The 26,244-nt window shown below is 36.5% G+C and overlaps 1 protein-coding gene across 2 annotated transcripts in view; it reads left to right on the top strand.

Moving 5' to 3' along the window:
- Positions 1 to 22,759: 22,759 nt before the first annotated feature.
- Positions 22,760 to 26,244, top strand: part of IFT46 (intraflagellar transport 46) — an 87,909-nt gene continuing 84,424 nt past the window's right edge. Inside the window, exon 1 of one of the 2 annotated variants that reach the window (XM_071690654.1) lies at positions 22,760 to 22,932. In XM_071690654.1, the coding sequence (XP_071546755.1) occupies positions 22,912 to 22,932 (21 nt within the window). In that variant the 5' untranslated portion in view covers positions 22,760 to 22,911. The remainder of the gene's footprint in view (positions 22,933 to 26,244) is intronic. The other variant, XM_071690571.1, reaches the window with a different exon arrangement.

Here is a 26,244-nt window from a genome sequence, read left to right on the forward strand (position 1 = left end):
AGCATACATAAAAGTGTCTTTGCTGAAAATTTCAAGAAAATCTATTTTTTCAAAAAAATCAAGAAAAATCCTAGGCTATAGCCGGGCATTTATTTTGCTCAAATTTTCAACTTCCTTAGATTTTAATGAAAATTTATGTATAGATGTTATTTTATATGGTATTTAAGTATTTGGAGTCAAAAGACTGTAATTCATTATATTAATCGTTTCATTAGCACCTGGAATAATTATGATAAAATTTGAATGCGAATTACTCGAGTAATTATACGAACTTTAGATTTTGACATCAGATTCGTATTCAGCATACATAAAAGTGTCTATACTGAAAATTTCAAGAAAATCAATTTTTTCAAAAAAATCAGGAAAAATCCTAGGCTATAGGGTGGCATTATTTTTGCTCAAATTTTCAACTTCCTCAGATTCAAATGAAAATCAGTGTATAGATGTTGTTTTATATGGTATTTAAGCATTTGGAATCAAAAGTCTACAATTCATTATATTAATCGTTTCATTAGCACCTGGAATAATTATAAAATTTGAATGCTAATTACTCGACTAATTATACGAATTTTTAGATTTTGACATCAAATTCGTATTCAGCATACATAAAAAAGTCTACGCTGAAAATTTCAAGAAAATCTACTTTTTCAAAAAAATCAAGAAAAATCCAAGGCTATAGCCTGGCATTTATTTTGCTCAAATTTTCAACTTCCTCAGATTTTAATGAAAATCTGTGTATAGATGTTATTTTATATGGTATTTAAGTATTTGGAGTCAAAAGACTGTAATTCTTAATATTAACCGTTTAATTAGCACCTGGACTAATTATGATAAAATTTATATGCTAATTAGTCTAGTAATTATACGAATTTTAAGATTTTGACCACCAATTCGTATTGAGCTTATATAAAGGTGTCTATGGTTAAAATTTCAAGAAAATCTATTTTTTTAAAAAAAATCCAAAAAAAATCCAAGGCTATATTTAGGCTTGTATTTCTTTTTCCTCAGATTTTCAACTTCTTAAGATTTTAATGAAAATCTGTGTAGATGTTGTTTTATATGGTATTTAAGTATTTGGAATCAGAAGTCTACAATTCATTATATTAATCGTTTCATTAGCACCTGGAATAATTATTATAAAATTTAAATTCTAATTACTCGAGTAATTATACTAATTTTTAGATTTTGACATCAGATTCGTATTCAGCATACATAAAAGTGTCTTTGCTGAAAATTTCAAGAAAATCTATTTTTTCAAAAAAATCAAGAAAAATCCAAGGCTATAGCCTGGCATTTATTTTGCTCAAATTTTCAACTTCCTCAGATTTTAATGAAAATCTGTGTATAGATGTTATTTTATATGGTATTTAAGTATTTGGAGTCAAAAGACTGTAATTCTTAATATTAACCGTTTAATTAGCACCTGGACTAATTATGATAAAATTTATATGCTAATTAGTCTAGTAATTATACGAATTTTAAGATTTTGACCACCAATTCGTATTGAGCTTATATAAAGGTGTCTATGGTTAAAATTTCAAGAAAATCTATTTTTTTAAAAAAAATCCAAAAAAAATCCAAGGCTATATTTAGGCTTGTATTTCTTTTTCCTCAGATTTTCAACTTCTTAAGATTTTAATGAAAATCTGTGTATAGATGTTATTTTATATGTTATTTAAGTATTTGGAGTCAAAAGACTGTAATTCATAATATTAACAGTTTAATTAGCACATGGACTAATTATGACGAATTTAATGCTAATTACTCGACTAATTATAGGAATTTTTAGATTTTGACATCAGATTCGTACTCAGCATACAAAAAAGTGTCCATGCTGATAATTTCAAGAAAATCTACTTTTTCAAAAAAATCAAGAAAAATCCATGGGTATAACCTGGCATTTATTTTCCTCATATTTTCAGCTTCCTCAGATTTTACTGAAAATCTGTGTATAGATGTTATTTTATATGGTATTTAAGTATTTGGAGTCAAAAGAAAATCTATTTTTTTAAAAAAATCCAAAAAAAATCCAAGGCTATATTTAGGCTTGTATTTCTTTTTCCTCAGATTTTCAACTTCTTAAGATTTTAATGAAAATCTGTGTAGATGTTGTTTTATATGGTATTTAAGTATTTGGAATCAGAAGTCTACAATTCATTATATTAATCGTTTCATTAGCACCTGGAATAATTATTATAAAATTTAAATTCTAATTACTCGAGTAATTATACTAATTTTTAGATTTTGACATCAGATTCGTATTCAGCATACATAAAAGTGTCTTTGCTGAAAATTTCAAGAAAATCTATTTTTTCAAAAAAATCAAGAAAAATCCAAGGCTATAGCCTGGCATTTATTTTGCTCAAATTTTCAACTTCCTCAGATTTTAATGAAAATCTGTGTATAGATGTTATTTTATATGGTATTTAAGTATTTGGAGTCAAAAGACTGTAATTCTTAATATTAACCGTTTAATTAGCACCTGGACTAATTATGATAAAATTTATATGCTAATTAGTCTAGTAATTATACGAATTTTAAGATTTTGACCACCAATTCGTATTGAGCTTATATAAAGGTGTCTATGGTTAAAATTTCAAGAAAATCTATTTTTTTAAAAAAAATCCAAAAAAAATCCAAGGCTATATTTAGGCTTGTATTTCTTTTTCCTCAGATTTTCAACTTCTTAAGATTTTAATGAAAATCTGTGTAGATGTTGTTTTATATGGTATCTAAGTATTTGGAGTCAAAAGACTGTAATTCATAATATTAACAGTTTAATTAGCACATGGACTAATTATGACGAATTTAATGCTAATTACTCGACTAATTATAGGAATTTTTAGATTTTGACATCAGATTCGTACTCAGCATACAAAAAAGTGTCCATGCTGATAATTTCAAGAAAATCTACTTTTTCAAAAAAATCAAGAAAAATCCATGGGTATAACCTGGCATTTATTTTCCTCATATTTTCAGCTTCCTCAGATTTTACTGAAAATCTGTGTATAGATGTTATTTTATATGGTATTTAAGTATTTGGAGTCAAAAGAAAATCTATTTTTTTAAAAAAAATCCAAAAAAAATCCAAGGCTATATTTAGGCTTGTATTTCTTTTTCCTCAGATTTTCAACTTCTTAAGATTTTAATGAAAATCTGTGTAGATGTTGTTTTATATGGTATTTAAGTATTTGGAATCAGAAGTCTACAATTCATTATATTAATCGTTTCATTAGCACCTGGAATAATTATTATAAAATTTAAATTCTAATTACTCGAGTAATTATACTAATTTTTAGATTTTGACATCAGATTCGTATTCAGCATACATAAAAGTGTCTTTGCTGAAAATTTCAAGAAAATCTATTTTTTCAAAAAAATCAAGAAAAATCCAAGGCTATAGCCTGGCATTTATTTTGCTCAAATTTTCAACTTCCTCAGATTTTAATGAAAATCTGTGTATAGATGTTATTTTATATGGTATTTAAGTATTTGGAGTCAAAAGACTGTAATTCTTAATATTAACCGTTTAATTAGCACCTGGACTAATTATGATAAAATTTATATGCTAATTAGTCTAGTAATTATACGAATTTTAAGATTTTGACCACCAATTCGTATTGAGCTTATATAAAGGTGTCTATGGTTAAAATTTCAAGAAAATCTATTTTTTTAAAAAAAATCCAAAAAAAATCCAAGGCTATATTTAGGCTTGTATTTCTTTTTCCTCAGATTTTCAACTTCTTAAGATTTTAATGAAAATCTGTGTAGATGTTGTTTTATATGGTATTTAAGTATTTGGAATCAGAAGTCTACAATTCATTATATTAATCGTTTCATTAGCACCTGGAATAATTATTATAAAATTTAAATTCTAATTACTCGAGTAATTATACTAATTTTTAGATTTTGACATCAGATTCGTATTCAGCATACATAAAAGTGTCTTTGCTGAAAATTTCAAGAAAATCTATTTTTTCAAAAAAATCAAGAAAAATCCAAGGCTATAGCCTGGCATTTATTTTGCTCAAATTTTCAACTTCCTCAGATTTTAATGAAAATCTGTGTATAGATGTTATTTTATATGGTATTTAAGTATTTGGAGTCAAAAGACTGTAATTCTTAATATTAACCGTTTAATTAGGACCTGGACTAATTATGAAATTTAAATGCTAATTACTTGAGGAATTATACGAATTTTTAGATTTTGAACACAGATTCGTATTCAGCATACATAAAGGTATCTATGCTGAAAATTTCAAGATAAATCTATTTTTTCAAAAAATCAAGAAAAATCCAAGGCTATAGCCTAGCATTTTTTTTTTTGCTCAAATTTTCAATTTCCACAGATTCGAATGAAAATCAGTGTATAGATGCTATTTTATATGGTATTTAATTATTTGGAGTCAAGATACTGTAATTCTTAATATTAAATGGTTAATTAGCACCTGGACTAATTATGATAAAATTTATATGCTAATTAATCTAGTAATCATACGAATTTTTACATTTTGATCACCATTTCGTATTGAGCATACATAAAAGTGTCTATGCTGAAAATTTGAAGAAAATCTATTTTTTCAAAAAAATCAATAAAAATCCAAGGCTATAGCTTGGCATTATTTTTGCTCAAATTTTCAACTTCCTGAGATTAAAATGAAAATCAGTGTATAAATGTTATTTTATATGGTATTTAAGTATTTGGAGTCAAAAGTCTGCAATTCATTATATTAACCGTTTAATTAGCACCTGGACTAATTATGATAAAATTTCAATGCTGATTATTCGAGTAATTATACGAATTTCTAGATTTTGACATCACATTCGTATTAAGCATACATAAAAGTGTCTATGCTGAAAATTTCAACAAAATCTACTTTTTCAAAAAAATCAAGAAAAATCCAAGGCATTTTTTTTTCCTCAGATTTTCAACTTCCTCAGATTCAAATGAAAATCTGTGTATAGATGTTATTTTATATGGTATTTAAGTAGTTGGAGTCAAACGACTCTAATTCATAATATTAACCGTTTAATTAGCACCTGGACTAATTATGATAAAATTTAAATGCTAATTACTTGAGAAATTATACGAAATTTTAGATTTTGACCACAGATTCGTATTCAGCATGCATAAAAGCATCTATGCTGAAAATTTCAAGAATATCTATTTTTTCAAAAAAATCAAGAATAATCCACGGCTATAGCCTAGCATTTTTTTGCTCAGATTTTCAACTTCCTGAGATTTTAATGAAAATCAGTGTATAGATGCTATTTTATATGATATTTAAGTATTTGGAGTCAAATTACTGTAATTCTTAATATTAACCGTTTAATTAGCACCTGGACTAATTATGATAAAATTTATATGCTAATTAGTCTAGTAATTATACGAATTTTTGCATTTTGACCACCATTTCGTATTGAGCACACATAAAAGTTTCTATGCTGAAAATTTCAAGAAAACCTATTTTTTCCAAAAAATCAAGAAAAATCCTAGGCTATAGCGTGGCATTATTTTTGCTCAAATTTTCAACTTCCTCAGATTCAAATGAAAATCAGTGTTTAGATGTAGTTTTATATGGTATTTAAGTATTTGGAGTCAAAAGTCTGCAATTCATTATATTAACCGTTTGATTAGCACCTGGACTAATCATTATAAAATTTGAATGCTAATTACTCGAGTAATTATACGAATTTTTAGATTTTGACATCAGATTCGTATTCAGCATACATAAAAAAGTCTATGCTGAAAATTTCAAAAACATCTACTTTTTCAAAAAAAATCAAGAAAAACCCAAGGGTATAGCCAGGCATTTTTTTTTCCTCAGATTTTCAACTTCCTCATATTTTAATGAAAATCTGTGTATAGATGTTATTTTATATGGTCTTTACGTATTTGGAGTCAAGAGACTGTAATTCTTAATATTAACCGTTTAATTAGCACCTGGACTAATTATGATAAAATTTAAATGCTAATTAGTCTAGTAATTATACGAATTTTTACATTTTGACCACCATTTCCTATTGGGCATACATAAAAGTGTCTATGCTGAAAATTTGAAGAAAATCTATTTTTTCGAAAAAATGAAGAAAAATCCTAGGCTATAGCCTTACATTATTTTTGCTCAAATTTTCAACTTCCTCAGATTCAAATGAAAATCAGCGTATACATGTTGTTTTATATGGTATTTAAGTATTTGGAATCAAAAGTCTGCAATTCATTATATTAATCGTCTGATTAGCACCTGGAATAATTATGATAAAATTTGAATGCTTATTACCCGAGTAATTATACGAATTTTTAGATTTTGACATCAGATTCGTATTCAGCATACATAAAAGTGTCTATGCTGAAAATTTCAAGAAAATCTATTTTTTCAAAAAAATCAAGAAAAATCCAAAATTTTCAACTTCCTTAGATTCAAATGAAAATCAATATATAGATGTTATTTTATATGGTATTTAAGTATTTGGAGTCAAAAGTCTGCAATTCATTATATTAACCGTTTAATTAGCACCTGGACTCATTATGATAAAATTTGAATGCTAATTACTCGAGTAATTATACGAATTTTTAGATTATGACATCAGATTCGTATTCACCATACATAAAAGTGTCTATGCTGAACATTTCAAGAAAATCTACTTATTCAAAAAAATCAAGAAAAATCCATGGCATTTTTTTCCTCAAATTTTCAACTTCCTCAGATTTTAATGAAAATCTGTGTATAGATGTTATTTTATATGGTATTTAAGTATTTGGAGTCAAAAGACTCTAATTCATAATATTAACCGTTAATTAGCACCTGGACTAATTATAAAATGTAAATACTAATTACTTGAGGAATTCTACGAATTTTTAGATTTTGACCACAGATTCATATTCAGCATACATAAAAGTATCTATGCTGAAAATTTCAAGAAATCTATTTTTTCAAAAAAAATCAAGAAAAATCCAGATTTTCAACTTCCTCAGATTTTAATGAAAATCAGTGTATAGATGCTATTTTATATGGCATTTAAGTATTTGGAGTCAAAAGACTAATTCTTTATATTAACCGTTTAATTAGCACCTGGACTAATTATGATAAAATTTATATGCTAATTAGTCTAGTATTTTTACGATTTTTTAGATTTTCACCACCAATTCGTATTGAGCATACATAAAAGTGTCTATGCTGAAAATTTCAAGAAAATCTATTTTTTTTCAAAAAAGTCAAAAAAAAAAAATCCAAGGCTATATATATATATATAGCCGTGTATTTTTTTTTTTTTTTTTTTGCTCAGATTTTCAACTTCCTCATATTTTAATGAAAATCTGTGTATAGATGTTGTTTTATATGGTATTTAAGTATTTGGAGTCAAAAGACTCTAAATTATAATATCAACAGTTTAATTAGCACCTGGACTAATTATGATAAAATCTAAATGCTAATTACTCGACTAATTATACGAATTTTTTTTTATTTTGACATCAGATTCGTATTCAGCATACATAAAAGTGTCTATGCTGAAAATTTCAAGAAAATCTATTTTTTCAAAAAAATCAAGAAAAATCCAAGCGTATAGCCCGGCATTTTTACCTCAGAAGTTCCAACTTCCTCAGATTTTAATGAAAATCTGTGTATAGATGTTATTTTATATGGTATTTAAGTATTTGGAGTCAAAAGACTCTAATGCATAATATTAACCGTTTAATTAGCACCTGGACTAATCATGATAAAATTTAAATGCTAATTACTTGAAGAATTATACGAGTTTTTAGATTTTGACCACAGATTCGTATTCAGCATACATAAAAGTGTCTATGATGAAAATTTCAAGAAAATCTACTTTTTCAAAAAAAAAAAAAACAAGAAAAATCCATCCGTATAATAGCCTTGCATTTTTTTTGCTCAGATTTTTAACTTCCTCAGATTTTAATGAAAATCAGTGTATAGATGCTATTTTATATGTTTTTTAAGTATTTGGAGTCAAAAGACTGTAATTCTTAATTTTAACCGTTTGATTAGCACCTGGACTAATCATGATAAAATTTATACGCTAATTAGTCTAGTAATCATACAAATTTCTAGATTTTGACCACCAATTCGTATTGAGCATACATAAAAGTGTCTATGCTGAAAATTTCAAGAAAATCTATTTTTTCAAAAAAGTCAAAAAAAAAATCCAAGGCTATATATAGCCTTGTATTTTTTTTGCTCAGATTTTCAACTTCTTCAGATTTTAATGAAAATCTGTGTATAGATGTTATTTTATGTTATTTAGGTATTTGGAGTCAAAAGATTGTAATTCATAATATTAACAGTTCAATTAGCACTTGGATTATTTATGATGAACTTTACATGGTGATTACTCGACTAATTATACGAATTTTTAGATTTTGACATGAGATTCGTATTCAGCATACATAAAAATGTCTATTTTGAAAATTTCAAGAAAATCTACTTTTTCAAAAAAAAAATCAAGAAAAATCCAAGGCTAATTATTAGCCTTGCATTTATTTGCTCAAATTTTCAACTTCCTCAGTTTTAAATGAAAATCTGTGTATAGATGCTATTTTATATGGTATTTAAGTATCTGGAGTCAAAAGTCTGCATTTCGTTATATTAACCGCTTAATTAGCTCCTGGACTAATTATGATAAAATTTGAATGCTAATTAGTCTAGTAATTATACGAATTTTTAGATTTTGACATCAGCTTCGTATTCAGCACACACACACACACACACACACACACACACACACATATATATATATATATATATATATATATATATATATATATATATATATATATATATATATATATATATATGCGAAGTTAGAGGGTCAGGGAGAATGGTTTGGTAAACAGAGAAGAGTTAGTGGTGAAAGCTTTGCAAAAGTTGAAAGCCGGCAAGGCGGCGGATTTTGGATAGTATTGCTGTGGAATTTATGATGAAAGGGGGTGACTGTGTTGTTGACTGGTTGGTAAATTATATGGGAGGGTAGTGATTGAGAGGGTAAAGGCATGTACAGAGCACCAGACTGGGGAAGCGCAGTGTGGTTGTACAAGTGGTAGAGGATGAGTGGATCAGGTGTTTGCTTTGAAAAATAATCGTGAGAAATACTTAGAAAAACAGATGGATTTGTATGCAGCATTTATGGATCAGGTGAAGGCATATGATAGAGTTGATGAAGATGCTCTGTGGAAGGTTTTAAGAGTATATGGTGTGAAAGGTAAGTTGCTAGAGGCAAAGTTTTTATCAAGAATGTAAGGCATGTGTACGAGAAGGAAGAGAGGAAAGTGATTGGTCCCCAGTAAATGTCGGTTTGCAGCACGGGTGCGTGATGTCTCCATGGCTGTTTAATCTATTAATGGATGGGTTTGCCAGGGAAGTGAATGCAAGAGTTTTGGCGAGAGGGGCAAGTATTTAGTCTATTGGGGACGAGAGGGTTTGGGATGTGAGTCAGTTGTTGTTCGCTGATGATACATCGCTGGTGGCTGATTCGGATGAGAAACTGCAGAAGTTGGTAACTGAGTTTGGTAAAGTGTGTGAAAGAAGAAAGTTGAGAGTAAATGTAAATAAGAGCAAGGTTATTAGGTTTAGTAGGGTTGAGGGACAAGTTTATTGGGAGGTAAGTTTGAATGGAGAAAAACTTGAGGAAGTGAAATGTTTTAGATGTCTGGGAGTGTGTTTAGCAGCGGATGGAACCATGGAAGCGGAAGTGAGTCACAGGGTAGGGGAAGGAGCGAAGATACTGGGAGTTTTGAAAAATGTGTGGAAGGTGAGAACGTTATCTCGTAGAGCAAAAATGGGTATGTTTGAAGGAATAGTGGTTCCAACAATGTTATATAGTTGCGAAGCGTGGGCTATAGATAGGGTTTGTATATAGGAGGGTAGATGTGTTGGAAATGAGATGTTTGCGGACAATATGTGGTGTGAGGTGGTTTGATCGAGTAGGTAATGATAGGGTAAGAGAGATGTGTGGTAATGAAATGAGTGTGGTTGAGAGAGCAGAAGAGGGTGCTTTGAAATAGTTTGGTCACATCGAGAAAATGAGTGAGGAAAGATTGACAAAGAGGATATATGTGTCAGAGGTGGAGGGAACGAGAAGTGGGAGACCAAATTGGAGGTGGAAGGATGGAGTGAAAAAGATTTTGAGCGATCGGGGCCTGAACATAAAGGAGGGTGAAAGGTGTGCAAGGAATAGAGTGAATTGGAACGATGTGGTATACCGGGGTCGACATGCTGTCAGTGGATTGAACCAGGGCATGTAAAGCGTCTGGGGTAAACCATGGAAAGTTTTGTGGGGCCTGGATATGGAAAGGTAGCTGTGGTTTCGGTGCATTACACATGACACCTATAGACTAAGTGTGAACGAATGTGGCCTTTTTTTCATCTTTTCCTAGCGCTACCTTGCGAAGGGGGGGGGGGTGCTATTTCATGTGTGGCGGGGTGGCGACGGGAATTTACTGAAGGCAGCAAGTATGAATATGTACATTTGTATATATGTATATGTTTGTGTATGTATATGTATGTATACGTTGAAAATGTATAGGTATGTATATGTGTGCGTGTATGTGTATGTGGGTGGGTTGGTCCATTCTTTCGTCTGCTTCCTTGCGCTCCCTTGCTAACGCGGGAGACGGCGATTAAGTATTAATAAAAAGATATTATATATATATATATATATATATATATATATATATATATATATATATATATATATATATATATATATATATATATATATATAATTTTGCCGGTATAGTAGCGTTCTAGTAATTGTAACCAACTTCTTGATACGAATTTCGCTGACATGCATGGGATAGCATCGCTGCTGCTGTATAATACACGAAACATCTATCCTTATTTCACCATCGATTATACTGACCAGTCTACAGACCGTTAACAATACTCCTGGTACGTATTTGGTATCTTAGCATCCTGGTTTCCTGGTATCCTAACACGCCTTTAACCTGTTCTGTCTAACTTTAGCCATGATGCCCCATTCCTCCTCTTAAGGCACCAGGAGATATTTCACCATCGTATCTCTCTCGATCTTTGTTTATGTTCGGTTCACTCACGATGTTGCTTTGCCTTCTAATCGCAAGATGATTTCTCCTGATGAGCCAGACGGTGGTGTCTGCACTGGAAATTGCAATCCAGAATGCCTCCGTAGGTCGAGGTGAATGACCTTGGGTATGGTTGTTGAGGCTTAGGGTCGTACAGTGATATTACTCTTGTTCGTTCTGCAGTCCTGAACTATATTCTTCTGAACGTTAGTTGTTCTCTCTCTCTCTCTCTCTCTCTCTCTCTCTCTCTCTCTCTCTCTCTCTCTCTCTCTCTCTCTCTCTCTCTCTCTCTCTCTCTCTCTCTCTCTCTCTCTCTCTTCATAGTTTCCTATATAGTTTCTGTACCAAAATGCTCACACACTGCATGGTCCTACTTCCCATCATATTCTTTACCCTGCTGGCATCTAAGACGAAGGGAGAAGTGGATGGGATGGTGGTGCCTTCTGCTTTCCTATCCTGTTTCTCCCATTTTAGGTTAAACATGCAGGTAACCTTCATCATGGACCATCAGGTCTCCTGTTAGCTGTCCTACCCTTGCGCTCTGCACCTATGGAATATTTCAACGTTTACTCCTTGATGTGCCACTGATGTACAGTCCTTACTGTCCAGGCAGAATTTGGTAGTTGTGCTATCAGGTAATTGAATCAGTCAACATCACTTGAGACACGTACCTCCTCCCAGAACATATTACACGCGAGTCTAATGTTCTTAAAATTAGGAAGCATCATTCGTAGCATGTGTGTGTGTGTGTGTGTGTGTGTGTGTGTGTGTGTGTGTGTGTGTGTATGTGTGTGTGTGTGTGTGTATGTACCAAACCTTACAGCCATTTCTAAGAAGGCTTATAAGTAAGAGACACATAGAAGGAAAATAGAATCGAAGAAGACTGAAAAAGACCAAACAGGCATCTGACTCAAACAGAAGATATGATCGTCAACACAGAATTGAGCAAAATTCTTTCATGAAGTATTCTGGAAAGTAGAGTAACGTAGCCATAATTTAGTATTTTAGATCAATGGTATACAAGGTTTTGTGAATTCGGCAATAGAGAGAGAATATGGGTACCCTTAGTTGCAGAGAGAGAGAGAGAGAGAGAGAGAGAGAGAGAGAGAGAGAGAGAGAGAGAAATTGTCAAAAGCATAGAAGCTTACGTATGTACAGTGGAGATGTGGGCGACACAACATCATATATCTAAGTAGCAATCTACGTATAGATGTTTAACATAGCTCCATATAGATGTTTATCATAGCTCCTCTTCTCCTCTGTCCCTCAGATTGAGTGGGTCGCAAGTTTTCCAGCCTCTCCTTACAACTCAAACCACTTAATTCTGTTTCGATTATCGTCGCATTTTTGTGGACTTTCCCTAGATTTCGACGTATATATCGTCTGGTGAGGGGGACAAGATAAATGAGGCACAATCAAGAGCTTGGATCATTATGCATCGTATAAATCTCTCTGGACATTCCACCGTCCACTTACTTGAAGAAAATTTTGATATTAACCAAACCATAGTATTCCTTCCTCGTGATCCTCCGCGTAATATTATCTGGTGATAAGTTGGGAATAACGTTAAGTCCAAAGTTCCTTTCACAGGTAGATCCTCGTAACTTGTCACTTGCGGTGCGATAGTCTAGATTTGTTTGGCTTTCTCCCTTAACAGGCTTCATCCTCATCCAACATTATCCATGTGTAGAAATACTTTGTAGTACTGGTAATAACTCCCTTCTCCTCGGCGCTTCTCTCATAAATTTGGCCTTATGTCAAACTGATTCAGGTATAAATGGGTTCCATTCATGAAATTTTCTAAACTGACCACAAACAGTAGCGGTCGAACACTGAGCCTTAGGGGACTCCAGCTTAGAAGGTTCCCATGACGTGTTCTTTGCTTCCGTCTCTGTTAGTTAGCCATCGGTTCACTTAAGATGCCATCCAGCTCGAGGTTCAGGCACTGTCACCTTCAGGGTCTTGCATCTTTCGATTAGGATGTGCAAGCTTTCTAGGAATTCCTCCATCCTTTTGTTAGACATCCAATCCAGTTTCTTGCACACGATTCCAGTTGGTGACACTGGTCTGTAGTTCGGGGCTGCTATCATCTCCTATAGTCCTTTAGGACATTACCCTCATCTTGCGCGATTCTGTACAAATTTACCAGAGGTCTTTTCGTGGTCTTTGCACAGTTTCTGATGATAAAAGGCGAGGACTAGAGGAGTAGCAGAGCAATTAGAAACGCCAACACGTTTGTCGAGGGTGAAGCGACATGGCGTTTGTTGTTCATAAATGTCGGCGTCGGCGTTTCAAATTACTCTGCTGCTCCTCTAGTCCTCGAGGAGATCGTCAGTCAGGGAAGTATTTCACTGTTCACTGCGTCATGCACCAGTGAGGGCTGCTGTGCCATCAGCGACCAAGTATACAAACAGCATTCGGGACTTACTTTTCATATCTGTTCTCTCCTAGACCGCGCGAGGCTAAAGTGAATCTCCGTAAACGTTCTGTTGCTTTACCTTCTACAACTGCATTTTTCACACACCCTTGATACTGCTGCCCTTTGACTTGACTCTTACGGGTCAAGTCAAACGCCATGGTTCTTAGAGAGCATGGAATGAAGAAACTGGATGTGAATAAGTCGCTTCTACGAAATGAGACTTAATGATAATGTGCTAAGCCAAGCCCCGGCAAGGATAGAAAAACTTGTTTACCTTGACTCGTAGGTCATTGCGTGTGGTGTGCGTGCGTGCGTGTGTGTGTGTGTGTGTGTGTGTGTGTGTGTGTGTGTGTACATAAATGTAATATATGCAAACTAATGACAGAGGATGCACATGAATCAAATGAAATGCAGGTAGTAACAAGGAATATTATCGCGTGGTGTCACACACACACACAGAGCGAGGTAGCGCCTGGAACAGGTAAAGACATGACCAAGGCAATACTTAACACTCCCCTTGGTGGGTGATGGTAAACGGACCAGTGTTGACTACTGAATCACGAGATGCTAACTTATCCGCGTTACTTACTAACGGTCCAACTCCTTTCGCCTCACTAGATTCTTTTATTTTCAAGAGATTGTTCCAGCGGCGGGAGAAGTTAAACGTGAGGGAATTATCCTAGTGGCGATCTCCCTGTTGAAGTATGCCAACATTCCCAAAGATATTACCACACTGCGCCTGCAGGAGGTTACACCGCAAGGGTAAAGTCACTTTAGCGAGGGTATATCATCAGGAGTGGAGCATACCAAGAAATTTCTCACTCCAAAGGAGTCCATCATTTCCCTGCTCCCGGAATTACCGCAATCTTAGAGCTTCAGGAACTCTTGTAAAAGGAGCCAGAATATGTGATCATGTCTTGGAGTCCTGACATGCCCAAGAATCGAACGTATGGAAGTGGAGGCACGTGTACCTCTCCTCCGTCTTCGACTCGAACATATTGCGACAAGATGAAGGTTAATAACGACCAGGAAACGATATGTAGATCTTCCTGCTTGCCTCCTTACCTGCATCGACTCCAATCCTTGTGTGAAGTTTCTAGCATCAGTCTGGCAATAGGTGAATGAGCTAGTGACGTAAAAGAAAAAAAATAAAATCAGCACTTTGGGGATCCCTGCGAAGCTGGCATCATTGCCAACTGGCTCCCAGCTAGATGGTAAAAAAAGTATAAAAGATGTACCAGAGGTGGGGATTCACCAGCGACTACGATGAATGATCAACCATTCTGCTGGATATTCCCCCCTGTATACTGGTGGCTCCAAGATGAGTGAGCTGATGGGTGCAAGCATGTGGTCCAGTAAATTTCCTTTACATTACGTTTAACGAACTGTAAGTTGGTGTTGGTTTTACCGGATCCTGCCTGCTTGAGGCTACACTGCAAGTGAAAAGCCTCCTTTGGCTGGGGAAGTCCATCAATCTCCATAGTATTACTAAGTGTAGCTGCAGGAGTCCCTGGATACTTGGTCTTGAGGTTATATCCCCCCCCCCCCCACCCTTAAAAAGGATCCTGAGGTCGTATGATAATAACAATACGCTGCTGTTTAGCGCCGTAGTGTTTGCAGTTGGAATAGCGATTGATTTTGATCTAATATCTATCATTTATAGTTCCTTTATTTTGTCCAGATGTAATGTCTGCATTAACCGCTACTGATGCAGGCATTATATATATATATGTATATATATATATATATATATATATATATATATATATATATATATATATATATATATATATATATATATGGAGCACGGGTCCTCATTATCAGTAAACTACATCATGCTAATAAATCAATCATCTTGATGTGGATGTCTGGTCATTGCAAGACAGATTGGCTATGGAATCTGGGATACGATTGTGGTTCATTGCGATCTATAGTCGTTAATATCCTTTAGGATACATATCATCTATATCAAATGGCGAGATTAGTGGTCCAGCCTTGGCTCGGCCAATCAATATCAAACCCTTAGCCCAGACTGGCCATAACCAATCGTTCCAACAGCAGTGAAAAGGTGGTGGTGTTGGCTCGTCTGACTCGTCTTTGAATAACTCCATCTTCGCCCATTTAAAACCAAATACTGACTAAACCTTCCCCCACAGCGTATAGCCTGTAACAATATACTGCCAACAATGCAACCACTGGTATTAGCTCCTCCTGCAGGGGACAAAAATGATCATTATTATATATGTTACGTATTAGCAAGTAAATTTTGCATTATGTTACTTTGATGACCAACATTTTTTTCCTTCGTTACGCCGCAGATTTTCTGTACTTTGCAGCGTTAAAGAAAAAAAATGCAAAATAGAATACTTTAAGAATAAATCACAATCAATGTATGCATATGCTTACCTCATACAAGTTTTCCGTATATCATTAAGCTGATATAGCCTAGCTACCCTTCAAACTACAGCACCATAACAGATGTGGCACTTTTTCATTGTCTCTGCTGTTAAGATACGTTAGAATGGATGTTACGAGACAAATGAACATGGAAAGGACTTGTAGCCTGATGGACGTTCACAGGCCGGTGGCCGGTATTGTCTAACATCAGTGTGGTAAAACCCAAGATGATTGTAATCATGGGTAAAAACCCTGACATGTGGCCTGCCAGGTTGATGTCTCACCTGCTGATGGCACTGTGGCACTAACACACCTGTCGTCCCGCGGCCTGGCCCGTAAGCCTTTCAGTCTGGGTTCCCCTACATACTGTTGGCACTGTGATAACACCGCACTTGTTGCCCCTCTGCCTGGCTTGTGGCCTGCCACAGGCCTCTTACTAATGGCACTTTAGCGTTATTACACCTGTTGCTGTTGGTTCTTCTGTTAAGACTAATATTGACATATGGGATCTGCTGAGCATAGTCGAAATACGAATGTGTTTGTAATGATATTGAAAACAACCGAGCTTTTAGAGAACATGATATAACGACAGTTCTTTCTTTTAAGATTATCATAGCCTACTCACTGTCTCTGAAGCTAAATTCATATATAGTCAGACCTGTGAATGGAAAGAGAATAAATTATATGATTTTACGGCAAATGATATGTTAATCGCCGGCCATTTGATGTTTAATTTTTCACCCGCACTTCATTGGTATGCATGACTACAAGTTACCCGAATTTCAATTTTTTTTTTCTTCTGCAGATAGCAATGAAATGGCTGAAGGACATACGTATGAAAATGGTGCTTATGACAGACAAAACAAAATAGCCAATAGCTGAAAACATTTGATCTTAGTTTAGCAAGAGTCAAGCAAAATATATGAAGGCAACAAGTCTTAAAGTACTAGAATCAGTGCATGGACAGCTGACTGGCTCCAAATAGAAAACAACGTATATCAAATGGGGAAGGGTCAGACTAGCTTCACGTGACAAGCGGGGTATCACAAGGCTCTGTCCTTGAACCCATACTTTTCATCATCTTTTTCAGCGACCCGGAGACAGGACGCACCATTAAATCACGAAATTTGACGAAGACACGAAATTAGGAAATGTAGCCCAGTCAGAGGAAGACTACCTGAATGTTCAAAGTTGTTTAGAGAATCGTTAGAATGGCCACAGACGCGGCGAATGGACTTCAACTATAAAACGATGGATACCATACTTACAAAATCCAGGATGAAACCTCATTTCGAATGCGTTATTCAGTTGTATTCTCGAAACTTGATTAAAGTAATACTAGATGAATTCGGAGAACAACAAAACTAATTTCATCGCCCAGAAATAAGTTTTATGAAGAGAGAGACATAGCAAAGCTTTTTTTTTTCTTGCTGAAAGATCGAAGGCCCCAAGAATATTTTGGAAATTACTAAATAATTTCGACAACATACTAATCATTTCTTTACATCAGTTAGAGAATCATCACCAAGAAACAGATCGTAATTAATAGCAAGATGTAATAGTAACGTGAGCAAAAGTTATTCAATGATAAGGCTGCAGAACACGAATGAGTGCATCCAGATGTTAGTACTCTGAATATCAGTACTTTTAAATCAGGGCTTGAGAAGTACTGTACTTCGCTGATATCTGTTATCAGTAAATAGGTTTATTTCAAGAAGGAAAAATACATTACTCATTTCAAATCCTACCACTGTTTCTGCTTCAGATTTGAGCCTCCTCCAGAGAAAAGCGTTCACACTTTCCAATGAAATTCTCATGGAAGAATCTTTCAGTTTTTCCTGCTGGCTGTCATGCCAGAGGCAGTGGTGTGTGGAGAAGTGCCTTCTTCACCATCCTGTCTCCATCCAAGTCACATTATGACCTCAGGGCCACCAGGATTCATATTATACGTCCTTTACAAGCCCTCCCTCAAAACCCATCCCATTCTTCTCAGAACCGTTCCTTTCCTCCCTAAAACCCATCCTCTTCTCAGAACCCATCCCTTCCTCCCTAATAGCTAGTCCTTCCTACCAGTACACCACCCTCTCTCTCCAGTATACCAACTCTACCCCCACCACTCCCACCTTCTCCGGGACACCACCCCTTCCAGTACCCTCACTTCCCCCAGGGAACATTCCTGACAAGTCACATGGGTGAGTCGTGAAGGTGAGTCTGACCTTCAGACAGTAGATGAGCCGTCCGTCAGCTGATACATGTAAACAAGTACTTGGCATGCCCATTTCCCCTCCATGCGCCGCCAAGCCTCGGCCGTAGAACAACTCGGTCGTACTCAGATCCAACCAGGTTATGACGTTCTTACGGTCCCCCCACCTACTCCTCCAGTGTCCCAAGATGGCCATGTGGGAATACAGGAGCGAATACTACAAAACGAATATAAATTCAAGAAAGTAAGTGGAGGACTGTGGAGTAGTTACGACAGAATACTAAGAAACCTCCCGAGTCCCCTCAACGTACGCAGGTGCAATGAGAAGCACCAGACCCCCACAGCCTCATGGACAGACAGCTCCCAACAGAGATCCTTCCCCCAGGACAATTCATCAAAAAGGACCTGGGTCTGGGTATCCATATGTTGACCTACAGGAACAAGTACCCTGAGATGGACAATGAGGCGAAGGCGGAGGTAGCCACTGATACTACACGTCCAGGATCCTGGTTACTAGGCTTCGGAGGGAGTTTGGTTAGCCGACACCACAAACCACCCCGGCCGGCGTGACCACAACCACTCCTCCCCATTCATCTCAATCCACTATCAATTCCTCTCACAGTGACTCTGATAACAACGATGGTGGAGACTGCCAACATACCACAGACACACATGACCACACAACACATCACCGCTGCTCCCTCCATACAGTTGACTCTTACCCTCCTTACCTGGGATATTGCCTCATATTCTAAACGTAAGCTCTTCACAGAACATTACATCAGAGAGCATGAACGAGACATCATCCGTCTTATCAGGACGTGCCTTTTCTGCCTCAGTAAATGACACACACGGGTTAGTCACATATGTTGAGGACATCCATCCCAATGAGAGAGTGTCAAGTTAACACACATCATACAGGTATGCACAAGCAAATTGACCCTTTGGAATCTCTACGATAAAGCAAATCATGTAACACTGTATCAGTTTCTGTCCAATAAACGACTGATTATGATGACAATACTCCCCCGGCGTCCCAACTCTATCTAGCTCGACACCTCCTTCCCAAGCGTCCCAACCCTCTCTACCGTAGCTCCAAACCTTCCTCCTCCTCCAGCGTCTCAACCCTCTCTACACTAGCTCCACACCTTCCTCCTTCCCCAGCGTCGTAGCCTTCTCTACCCCGGCACGTGTTACCTTGGCTCCACACCTCCTCTTCCCCTAGCGTTCCAACCCGCTCTAGCCCAGCACTCTGCTACCCTAGCTCCACGCCTCCTCCTCCCCTAGTGTCCCAACCCTCTCTAGGGTAGCTCTCGGCTACCCTCGCTCCACACCTCCTCCTCTTAATGCCCTACGATAGCCCTGCGATCATGGCAAGATCTCGTCGTAGGTACTTGCAGGTACGTATCCCAGCACCCAGCTATCCTGTCCCCACACTATCGTCAAGGCCTTCCAGAGAACCCAATCAACATGACACCAAACCACCATCTTTATTTGGAAGGGGTGGCGGAGTACTAAAGGAAGGAGTAGTCCTGGGGAAGGTGCTGGTGAGAAATAAAGTGTCGTTCTTAGAGTGTATGTCGTTCTTAAAGTTGTATGGTGTAGGTTTGACTGAGGTGTGCACAAAGTTTAGTATGCAGGGTACGGATTTGTGTTGCCTTATTTACATACCCGGAAAACAATAGTGTGAGTGTGTGTGTGCAAATGATGCCATTGTTCTTTTGTTCCTGACATTACCCCGCAAAGGCCGGAGGAGCAGAATATAAGAAGAGTATCAATCTGCAGTTACAATGAGCAGAACCAGACACCTAGAACTCACAACCAATCAATACCAGATTAGAAATAGAAGAAAAAATGGGAAAGGTATACGCTGGTCAACAATTAAAAGTTTCAATAATGTATACACGCTCTTCTACCCTTGGCATCGAAAGACTCATGTGAGAGAATGCGATAAATATTGCTCTTAAGTTCATTAACCTAAGACGCAAAACAAGAGGAGAAAATTATTTCATACACTAGAGTCTTATAGTTTTTCTCAGGTGTAATCGAGGCGGTGACTATGGGCCCCACGCTTCCCAGTGTCTGTAGGGTGCTAAAAGCTCACAGAAGAAAAACAATTTCTCTGAAGTGAAATAATGAATCCGCGCATACAGTGTACTGCAGAGTAAGGAAACTGAATGAAGAAATCTTTTTAATTTGTTAGCCAGCTATCAGCTCTGGCCCAATTTTATAGTTTCCCCCTGTAAACGCATAAGTAAATTCATTTTCTCTATCTCGTTTCCACAGGAAGAAAACGTGCAGTGAATGAATGCAAATATTTTGACTAACTGTTTTCCAATATCTCTGTTTTCATTGTGTAGGTTATCCAGCTGGTGTTTCTGACGTCTGACTGTATGCTGGAGATAGCTTTCTTGTACTGCAGGACTTGTACTACCGTGTTTGATCAGGACCCTACGCTACTTGTTCTCTGCCTGCAAACATCCATAGGGCTCGCCTTAAGTATCATATATTTTTCAAATTCATCGTTTGAGTGGATAGTATGTGATAATATCATCATGATTGACTTCAGATATAACTACAATAATCCTCTGGTTGTTAGTGAAAGCTATGTATGGTCACTAATATCGGTCCCCAACTTCTGAAGAAGACTACTCACTCATAACGGCAAACCAGATAACTGAAAGGTGCGGTTCTTCTTACAGTCTGTCTTAGAATATATTTAAGTGAAAGAGTGTTGTCTTTCTACAATTCCGGCTTGGCACAACATCACCAGCCTGACTAAACTACCACCAGCCTGACCACATCATTACCAGTCTGACCACACCACTACCAGCCTGACCACTCCAATCACTAGGCTGACTACATCATCACCAGCCTGATCAAACTACCACCAGCCTGATCAAACCATCGCCAATCTGACCACTCTACTACCAGCCAAACCACACCACCACAGCCTGACTACATGATCACCAGCCTGATGACACAATCACCAGCCTCATTACTCCACTAATAGCCTGACCACAGTACCACCAGCCTGACTACACTACCAACAGCGTGACTACAACGCCACCAGCCTGACCACAGCACCACATCCTCCCAGTTGAGAGGTGCGACGTGCTCACACCTGCTTCCCAAGGAGCCTGAAAGCACTAGAGGGCTCCAGCCATCCACTGACGCACACAATGAACAATGCTTAACTTGGCTAATTTCCTCACCAAGCGTATAAAACACACACACACACACACACACACACACACACACACACACACACTATTCATTCTTTCAGAGGATATGTAAATAATGCAACAAAAATGCGTACTCAACATACCAGACCTTGAGTACACCATACAACTCTCCTCTCTACAATTGTCACATTTTATTTCTCACCAGTACCTTTCCCAGGCTAAGCCCTTCCTTCTGTATTCCGTCACCCCTTCAATGGCCATTGAATTTATAATATTCTTTTCAAATCTAAACATACAAATATAGCCCTGAGAAGTACATAAAAACAAATATTCTGGAGTATGTTTAATCAAGGGAAAGGAATGTACATATAAACAGAATAAGATAATCATGTAACTGTATGTATAATTAGATTAAATATTACTCATGCGATGCTACCCAACTTTTACAATATTAAGATATTTCTACCTTCTAAATGAGTAGCAAAATGAAGAGAGCAGCCATTTATTGGCTGATCTGTGAAATAATCACATAACGTGAAATGTATACAGTTGATAAAAAGGTCTGCTATTTTCCGGTTTCTTAAGAAGTCCTTGCATGTGAAAATGTGATACAGGAGAGTGCTCTTAATTAATGGGAAATATTTACAAGAATTTCATAATGGTAATATATGATAACCGATGTACTTGTAAATGAACAGAAAATGTTGTTTTATACGATATGAAAATTCTTAATGCAAATAACTACATTTGCTTGTATCATTTGATATCTTGTAAGAATCCCGTGAAACAAGAAAAGTCTTGGGTTCGCGATAAGGGTATGCTAACCTAATGTAATGAGGGAAGCTGCCTAATTACAATATATGGTAACCTAACCTAACCTTCGCTAATCAAATAGGTCATCTATATAGCCCAATAAATCGTACCTAACCTAATATTTACCTGGCCTCCTGAGGCCATATTACTCAATGACTCAAAGCTCTTGACCATATTCCTTACAATTTAAGCATGTCTATCGATATTCATTCTTTTGTAGCAAAAGTGTTACAAAGAGAGATTAGGAGTCGATTGCACACTAGCTTTGCATGCTGGGACTTCATCATGCTAAAGTAATCCATTACTTTGTTAAATTGACACCTTTCATCTCGCTTCTTCAAATATTTGAGGATCGATGGAATTTGAATGGTCTAAATCTAACGTTGTTTTTTTTTTGCATAAAAGGTATTTCTTGCTTCACTACGCCATTCTCAACCTCAGGAGTGAATCATTTATCATAATTTAAATTCCCGCGATTTACTGTCAAACTTGTAAACATGGCACGACAAAAACTTGTAAACATGGCAACAACGCAAAGGAAACGATGGTGCCATATGTAGCTTGCGTTGCCAACTGATGACAATTAACTATTTTAAACATGGTCACACAACCCCAGTGTCATCGTTCCCAGATAGATTTTCCTTACCAATGAGCTTCATCTGACCGTGTTCTTACTTGATTTGCAGCCATCGGTGAAGCGCAGAAATTGCCATTAGTCAGTTTGCTAGATGAAGCAAAATTTCCATTACGGTTGGGAGTCCTGGTTTCACTTCTCGTGGATGGGAATAAGCGCATTCCTTCCTTGGGGTTGAAGGAGGCGGGTGTCCTGCTTATGACTGCCAGGGAAATTATAGTAAGTTTTTTTTTTCTTTTTGATTGATTTTAGATATTCTCTATACATGATCCATCCCATGAAAACTAGTAAGGGAGGAGTGATAATAAATAGAACTATATAGACTTAGTTATTTCCTAAAAGACCTATTGTAACAGCGGTAAGTTATTTTACCTGTTGGCTATTTTACCGATATTTGGGCTGTGAGTTATCTGGTGTTTACCTTGGTAAGAAGGCACTGTGCCCAAGGTATTTTGTGTTTCGCATTTTTGTGTTGACAGGTTTTTGCAAGTATCGAGACTCTTACAGATATGGATTATATCAAGTATAAAGATGAATTCTTTGATTTCGCTAAAGTCCCGTGGAAGTTGTCTGAGAGTTTTACCTGTAGATATCTTGAGGTGCTGGCAGTGCACTGGAAAATCAATTTTATACATAACCACCAATGTGGGCCTCGGCTCCCCTCAATCATGAAACTCATAAACTTTTTACAAGAATATTATGATATATATGATATATTGACATGATATCTGTAGATATTGTTGGCATAATATTGTTGGAACCATCGATGACAAGATATCTGTTAGCATAACTTCAAAGAGAATTTCAGTCATTTTAAGAGGTTAACTTGTCACTTTTGCTTTGCCTCTTTTTATTTCAATTCGTGGTAAATAATGAACAAGTGCCGATGGACCATTAGAGTGTTCATGAATATTATTTTAAGCATAAATTTCTTTCATATTTTTGAATGGTGATTTTTGGGGACTATTTTTTAACCACGGCAAAAGAATTTTTTTTCCTGATTTTACCAAACCTAACAACTAGCTTAACCAAACTAATCTGACATCTTTAACCTGACCATTTGTGACATATTTCTGTTTTTTGTTTCAAGGTCATTGGCCTATGTCTGCATACAGTTATGAACATATGACGGCACTGATTGAATAAACAAATCACACTTATCCTCCAGTTGCTCCCTGTCCATTGGTTAGGGAGGGTACAATCTTCCAGTTGCTTTCTGTCCATTGGCTAGGTAGGGTGCAACAACCTCTGTTCCTGATACCTTTTGCAAAACAGCGTTTTCTCAAAAAATAAGTATGGCCAGTCAGCTCAGCTTAAAAGACTACTGTAAGAGATGTAAGTCTGAAATGTTTGTTCATGTGCTGGCATATTCAGTTTTAGCCCAATTCATAAAATCAGCTGCTTACCCACAGGCACAGCCAATCTTCGGTCAGTACTATTATCCTGGCATAATGTAATAGTGCTCTTTGTGAACGACCAGGATTGATTTTTTGTATACTTGATTGCTGTTTTGAATAAATGGCATCGCTCACATGCATACTCTAGCTCTCATGCGTAATGTGCTGAAAGTGCAGTCTTGTAGACCTTTCCATGTTTTCCCTGGGTGCTTCATATGCCCCATTTCAGTCCATTGATGGCATGTTACCCCTATATACCACATTGTTCCAATTTACTCTGTCCTAGCATCCATGGCTGTTGAAGGTTTGTATGTTCTGTGAAAGTGCGTGTTCATATGCATGATGTTTATGCATGGTATTCAATAATATATATATATATATATATATATATATATATATATATATATATATATATATATATATATATATATATATATATATACTTGCTGCCTTCATCCATTCCCAATGCCACCCCGCCACACATGAAATGGCACCCCCCTCCCCCCGCGTGCTCATGCGAGGTTAGGAAAAGACAACAAGTGCCACATTTGTTCACACTCAGTTTTTAGCTGTTACGTGTAATGCACTGAAACCACAGCTCCCTTTCCACATCTAGGCCCCAAAAAACTTCCCAAGGTTTATCCCAGATACTACACATACCCTGGTTCAATCCACTGACAGCACGTCGACCCTGGTATACCACATCATTCCAATTCACTGTATACCTTGCAAGCCTTTCACCCTCCTGTATGTTCAGGCCCCGGTCGCTCAAAATATTTTTCGCTCCATCCTTCTACTTCCAATTTGGTCTCCCATGTCTCCTCGTTCCCTCCACCTCTGACACATATATCCTCTATGTCAATCTTTCCTTGCTCATTCTCTCCATGTGACCAGATGATTTCAGTACACCCTCCTCTGCTCTCTCAACCAGGAGAGATGGACAGAGAGCGTTATTGGATTATGTGTTAATTGATAGGCGTGTGAAAGAGAGACTTTTGATGTTAATGTGCTGAGAGGGGCAATTGGAGGGATGTCTGATCATTATCTTGTGGAGGCGAAGGTGAAGATATGTAGAGGTTTTCAGAAAAGAAGAGAGAATATTGGGGTGAAGAGAGTGGTGAGAATAAGTGAGCTTGGAAAGGAGATTTGTGTGAGGAAGTACCAGGAGAGATTGAGTGCAGAATGGAAAAAGGGGAGAGCAAATGACATAAGGGGAGTGGGGAAGGAATGCGATGTATTTAGAGAAGCAGTGATGGCTTTCGCAAAAGATGCTTGTGGCATGAGAATGGTGGGAGGTGGGCAGATTAGAAAGGGTAGTGAGTGGTGGGATGAAGAAGTAAGATTGTTAGTGAAAGAGAAGAGAGAGGCATTTGGATGATTTTTGCTGGGAAGTAGTGCAAATGACTGGGAGATGTATAAAAAAAGAGGGAAGAGGTCAAGAGAAAGGTACAAGAGGTGAAAAAGAGGGCAAATGAGAGTTAGGGCGAGAGAGTATCATTAAATTTTAGGGAGAATAAAAAGATGTTTTGAAAGGAGATTGATAAAGTGCATAATACAAGAGAACATGTATGTATATGTATATATATATATATATATATATATATATATATATATATATATATATATATATGCTTGTGGCATGAGAAAATTGGGAGGTGGGTTGATTAGAAAGGGTAGTGAGTGGTGGGATGAAGAAGTAAAAGTATTAGTGGAAGAGAAGAGAGAGGCATTTGGACGATTTCTACAGGGAAAAAATGCAATTGAGTGGGAGATGTATAAAAGAAAGAGATAGGAGGTCAAGAGAAAGGTGCAAGAGGTGAAAAAAAGGGCAAATGAGAGTTGGGGTGAGAGAGTATCATTAAATTTTAGGGAGAATAAAAAGATGTTCTGGAAGGAGGTAAATAAAGTGCGTAAGACAAGGGAGCAAATGGGAACTTCAGTGAAAGGCGCAAATGGGGAGGTGATAACAAGTAGTGGTGATGTGAGAAGGAGATGGAGTGAGTATTTTGAAGGTTTGTTGAATGTGTTTGATGATAGAGTGGCAGATATAGGGTGTTTTGGTCGAGGTGGTGTGCAAAGTGAGAGGGTTAGGGAAAATGATTTGGTAAACAGAGAAGAGGTAGTAAAAGCTTTG

Source organism: Panulirus ornatus, chromosome 1 (genome assembly GCF_036320965.1).
Source record: "Panulirus ornatus isolate Po-2019 chromosome 1, ASM3632096v1, whole genome shotgun sequence".
In the NCBI taxonomy this organism is placed as follows: Eukaryota; Metazoa; Arthropoda; class Malacostraca; order Decapoda; family Palinuridae; genus Panulirus; species Panulirus ornatus.